Genomic DNA, 5899 nt, shown 5'->3' with positions numbered 1-5899 from the left:
GAGCTGGCACAGCCACCCCATGAGGTCTTCTGGGTCTCTGACCACTCTGCTTGTCAGAGAGCCGAGTCCTCGAAAGCCGGATAGCGTAATGAAATCTTCCTCTATGAAAGCGGGACGACTCACAGGCGGCTTTAATTCCAGGAGGGTTTATTGAGGAACAGCAATTCAGGGAGCGAAGGGAAACAACCTCTCCGGGAGGGTGCTCGCTCTGAGAGCGCCGAACAGGGGGCGGAATCGGGATTATAACTGGGACAAGAGAGGGAGGGTCCAGGCATGAAGCGTTCAGTGAAGGAAGGCTTCGGGGGCAGAGTCAGGGTCGAGTGGCAGGGTTATAACCAATGAGGGTAAGGGGAAAGAGCGGCTTCAGGGAAGGAACCAATGGAGGTATAAAGAACAAAGAATTTTCTAGCACCAAGGGATGACAGACATACTGATTGATAACAGGGGAGGCGGGGAACTACACACCTGTCACCTCCCAGGGTAATTCGGGGGGACAGTTTCCCAAGTCCCCTCCCACATCTCCCCCGTTCTTGTTAATTAAATAAATATTTGCCAAAGTCTTGGTAAGCGTCTTTTTGAAGATGGTTAAGGCAACTGAAATGAGAAGGACAATTATGAAAATCCAAAAGAGTCCTTTTAAAATGGAGGCTGCCCACCCGGGAATGCCCCACTGCATCAATAGTTTGTGGACGGGGTCCACAGCCGAAGTTTCCGTTTTGATGTCCTGTACTTCGGTCCGGATCCGCTGGATGTTGGCTTGGATGGAAGTGCTCCGTGATGTTAAATTGAAGCAACACAATCCTTCGAAGTCCTCGCAGCTGTGGCCATGGGCGAGCAGCAGGAAATCAATAGCCGCTCTGTTTTGTAATGTGGCTTGCCTGGTGGTTTGCTGGTCTGCCAGAAGATCGGAGAGGGCGGCAGACGAGGCGTTGGCATGCTTGCTTATCCAACACTCCAGGTGAGAAAGCTCACCGAGGGCCTTAGCTGCTGCATACCATGGTAAAAAGATGGATACAGCGACCCTCTTTGTTTTTCCCCAATCGTAAATTTCGGAGTCACAATTTTCGTCGAATTGAGCATATGATCTTTTGGTGCGTGCCAATTGTCTTTCTTTTTTCCAATCTAGAATTTGAGTTCTGTTTGGAGTGAGGGTAGCAAGCTTGCCAAGGCTGCATGGGCCTCCCTGGAGCCGAGATGGAATTCCCGACCATACTCTGTCCCCACAGATAAGAAACATCCCCCTGGGCAATGTCTTGGGATGAGTGGATGAAACCGAAATCACCTGGCTAGTATAATTGCACCAGGTTTGGCTGTTATATTTTTTACTGATAGGTGTTACATCTTTCCGGTATGTGTTTTTGGCCAAGTCAATTCCGTGCCAATTTTGACTTGGCCTTCTATAATAGAATTTGACACAATACCTAGCTGTGGAGGACCCCAGTAAGTCCAATTCTTGGGGTTCCTCTTTGCTGTTAGGCAAAATTTTGGTCCACTCATCCCAAGTATCGACCGGGTTAGGCCTCCTACCCGTGGTTCGGAGCAGGTCGGAATTGGATACCGGCCAATCATCAGCTACCAAGGGGACCCCTACCAGGCAAGTGGACAGGGGATTGTCCACGTTGCCCATGGCCAGACATAGGTTATCCTGCTGCAAGGACTTTGCCAGCGTGATCCAGACGTTTTCTTTCGGCTGTGGTACCACCCAGCCATCTGCTACATGCAGCCACAGGAGGATGGAAAGCGTGGCTGCAACCAGCTGGGCGCAGTGGGACATCTTCTGTTGTTTCTTTTGGGTGAATGATGTTCTGGCAGCCATCCTAGTACTAAAATTAAACAAAACAATATTACCAACATACATTTGGTTCCCTCCCCTCCCCCAGCTCCCCCTTTTGGGTTAAAATAAAAATAAATTTCAGGACGGAGGGGTAAAGGGTTGACGGGTTAGGTATGAGGGTAGAGGGAACGGCACAGGAGGGGATGGGGTGGCGGAAGTTGTTAAGTCTTGCAGAGGTAGGTATGTCCTTGTGATGAGGACCCGGGAGACGATGTTGGGTGGTCTTCCGGTCCTCTTCTTTTTTCTCCGTCGCCACGCCACTGCATTATCTGGTGGTGATTGTGATGGGGTCGCTGGGTTGCTCCTCGCTGGGGGGTCCGTGGTAGTGCTCTCCAGGTACGGTTTGACGTATTTTCCAGGAATCCATTTGGGACCCTGGGCTGTGGAAACACAAGCGTACCCTCTCCCCCACGTTATCAGAGGGTACGGCCCTGAGATGATTTTTGATTCTGGGTCTCTGATGAGGACTGGCGGACGCTCTTTTAAAATTGCCCTGGTGTTATTGCAAAAGTGTCTGAGTGCAGGGGGATTCGGCTCCCGGTCAGAACAATTTAAGAAATTAAGAACATAAAGTGCCTTGCATAATCTTTCAACTGGTGTCATGGCCAGAGCCGAATCGTGTTGTTGTTCTAGCAGCCTTTTTAACTCTTTGTGGGAGCGTTCCACTATTGCCTGTCCTGTGGGGTTATGGGGAATGCCGGTGGAATGGGCAATTCCCCATTGTTGTAGAAATTGTGCGAATCTTGTCGAGGTGAATCCAGGCCCATTGTCCGTTTTGATGGCTTTTGGGACTCCTAATGTGGCAAATGCCATGAATAGATGTTTGATGATATCTTTTGTTTTCTCACCAGTGTGGAGTGACGCGAACACGGCCCCAGAAAATGTGTCTATGGACACATGCAGGTATTTCAGGCGGCCAAAAGGATTATAGTGAGTGATGTCTGTTTGCCACAGCTCCAATGCTGCCAACCCTCGGGGGTTTATCCCCGTTGGCAGCGGTGGAAGGGCGAAGGACTGACAGCTTGGGCATGTGGCTAGTATGGCTTTGGCTTGTTCTTTTGATATTTTAAATTGTCGGGCAAGGGCAGGTGCATTTTGATGGAAAAACGCATGGCTGAGCCTTGCCTGTGCAAAAATGTCTGGTAAGGTTAATGAAAGTGCAGGTGCAGAGTAATGAGATGTCATTGCAAGGAGGTTGGCCATCCGGTTCCCCTCTGCAATAGCTCCTGGCAGGTCTGTGTGAGCCCGGACGTGCATAATATAATAGAGTTGCTCTCGGTGGGAGATCAGCCAGATTAATTCCGTGAGCAAATCGAATAACTGTTTGTTTTGAACTTCTTTGAGCAGGGCGTGTTCTGCCCGTTCTGCTACCCCGGCAACATAAGCCGAATCTGTTACCAGATTGAAAGGTTGCTGAAATTTTTTGAATGCTCTCACGACCGCAGCAAGTTCTGCGATCTGGGGGGAACCCTCAACCAGTTGGATGTCAGACTCCCACTTCTGACTCTCCGGGTCCTTCCAAGTGATCACCGATTTGTGGGATTTTCCCGACCCATCGGTGAACACCGTGAGAGCACCTTTAATAGGTGTTTTATTTTTGAATGACTTTGGGGCCAAATATAACGTGTCTTTGAATATTTTATGTTTAGGGTAATGAATGGAAATCTGTCCAGGGTAACTGTCTAAAGCAATTTGCAAACTTTCGTTTGTCTGAAGCAGGGATTCCAATTGTTCCAAATTAAGAGGTAGGTAAATGCACGCCGGGTCACACCCTGCGAGGGTCCGGAGGCGTTGTCTGGCCTTTATTATTATTCTAGCCATCAACTCTGCAGGAGTTGAAATAGTTTTCGCTGGCTGGTGCGGGAGAAACAGCCACTCAACGATAAGGAGTGGGTCCTTCCGCCCAGCGTCCCATTGAAAAAGCAGACCATGGAAGTTTGGGCACTTACCCAGTATGGCAAGGGTGACGGGAAGGAGCCGATCCACACGGTGGGCCTGACGGGATCGTATGGCCTCAGCGACTCTCTCCAGGGCTCCTTTGGCGGCAGGTGTTAGCTCACGAGGGGAAGCTAGGTCGCCATCTCCTCGTAGCAGGTTGAAGAGCGGCGCCAGCTCCTCCGTGGTGAGTCCCAGGAGAGGTCGGATCCACGTGATGGTACCGCAGATCTGCTGGAGATCCCGCAGGGTCCGTGGGTCGTCTTTGACGGTGACAGATTGGGGCGCGACAGTCCTTCCCGTAATGTGAAAGCCCAAATACTTCCATGGCGCTGACAGCTGGATCTTTTCTTCAGCAATTTCAAACCCTGCAGCTTTAATGGCCTTAACAGTCTTGGAAAGTGTGATTTGCAGATAAGCTTGTGTTTCAGCGCAGATCAAGACATCATCCATATAATGCAGGATGATCGCTTCAGGGAACAGCTTTCTGATCGGCGAAAGCACCTGGGCCACAAAAGTTTGGCAGAGCACTGTAGAATTTTTTATTCCCTGGGGCAAAGTGGTCCATTGGTACCTCTTATAAGGCTCCGCCCTATTGATGGAAGGGACGGAGAACGCGAATCTGGGGGCATCTCCGGGATACAATGGGATGTTGAAAAAGCAGTCCTTGATGTCAATGACTGTGAGCTGCCAATCCCGGGGAAGCATGGAGGGTGAGGGAAGGCCAGGCTGCAGGGGGCCCATGTCCTCGATTACCTCATTGACCCTGCGCAGGTCTTGGAGCAGGCGCCATTTGTCTTTGCCAGGTTTTTTAATAACAAAGACAGGAGTGTTCCAGGGGCTGGTGGAGGGTATTAAATGCCCCAGGCGGACCTGCTCCTCTACTAATTCATGGAGCGCTTTTAATTTCTCCTCCACAAGGGGCCACTGGTCCACCCACACTGGAACATCGGTCTTCCAATTCAGCGGTGGGGAGGTGCGCTCCGCAGTGGCCCATACTAAAAATCCCATGCAGGGCTAGGGATATCGAGGCGGGCACCCCATTGGGACAAAACGTCCCTGCCTAATAACATGATGTTAGATGAAACAACAAAAGGCCGAATGGTGGCAATCTGTCCCTCAGGGCCCTCCACACTTACCAGGTGTTTGCTGCGCATGGAGTTGACAGCTCCTCCCACTCCGGAGATTGTGCCACAAGGGGGCACCAACTCCCAGTCGCGGGGCCACTTTGACCGGGGTATGATGGTGACGTCTGCCCCGGTGTCTGCCATCAGGTCCAGTTTGATGGACTTTCCCTGAAGCGATAAAACAGTCTCAATCATTGGTCTGGATTTGCAAACATTCTGTGTGAGGAAGACAAAATTGTCTTCCCCGGAGTCATGTCCAGCGAAATAGTCCTGTACTGGTGGATCGGTGAGGTCGGCCACGTCGAGGAGGTACATGGCAGCGAAGGGGAGCCCCTTGGTGATGGTGCAAGGTGGTTGATGGCAGACGACCGAGACGGTGACCTCGGACCCCGGCTGAAAACACACCACTTCAGGAACGACGGTAACACGGTCGGGTGTGAGCCTGCAATCTCCGAGTATTAACACTGTTACCTCACAATTACGGTAAGGGGGTTCCAGGAACCCAGCGGGAACTCTCACCAGGTCCTCATCCTGGAGAGTCACAGTGATGGAGCTTTTGAGGACCCGGTGAGTGTCTGAATTTAAGTTGCGGGTTCTACGGAAGAGGCGGAGCCCGTCGTCGTGGCTCCGCCAACCCTCCGGAACTGTCCGCTGGGCCACCGGTCCTCCCGGATGGTGGGGAGGCCTGGGCGCTGTGAGGGGCCACTTGTTGTCCTTGCGCGGCCCCTCCCCGCGCTCCGCGACCCGTTTCCCGCCTGCCGATGGTAGGGCATCGGGTTCCTGGGTATTGGTCTTGGGGAGGGTGTGTACGAGTAGTGTGGTTGCTCCGGGGGCCAGTATGGGCAGTTGGCTTGTATGTGGCCCATCTGGCCACACCCGAAGCACCGGATGGTGTTCATCGTCAACATCGCCTCCCCAATCCCCTTACTTACTGCAAGGGCGACAGTGGTCTCGGTGTAGGCGGCTTTCGTGCAGGCCTCCACCATCTGTGCGATGGTGGGTT

The 5899-nt window shown here is 52.0% G+C and overlaps 1 protein-coding gene across 1 annotated transcript; it reads right to left on the bottom strand.

Annotated features, from left to right (window-relative positions):
* Positions 1–220: 220 nt before the first annotated feature.
* Positions 221–1912, bottom strand: LOC146764190 (uncharacterized). Its single transcript, XM_085565672.1, has one exon. It carries the CDS (start codon positions 1856–1858, stop codon positions 458–460), a length of 1401 nt encoding a protein of 466 aa, XP_085421798.1. The 5' UTR covers positions 1859–1912; the 3' UTR covers positions 221–457.
* Positions 1913–5899: the final 3987 nt, after the last annotated feature.

Source organism: Lonchura striata, chromosome 36 (genome assembly GCF_050655825.1).
Source record: "Lonchura striata isolate lonStrDom1 chromosome 36, ASM5065582v1, whole genome shotgun sequence".
Taxonomy (NCBI): Eukaryota; Metazoa; Chordata; class Aves; order Passeriformes; family Estrildidae; genus Lonchura; species Lonchura striata.
This window is presented reverse-complemented; position numbering and strand designations above follow the sequence as displayed.

What these genes read in the sequence shown, in the direction of transcription:
- LOC146764190 (XM_085565672.1), bottom strand. Translation starts at nt 1,858, where the DNA reads ATGTATGTTGGTAATATTGTTTTGTTTAATTTTAGTACTAGGATGGCT.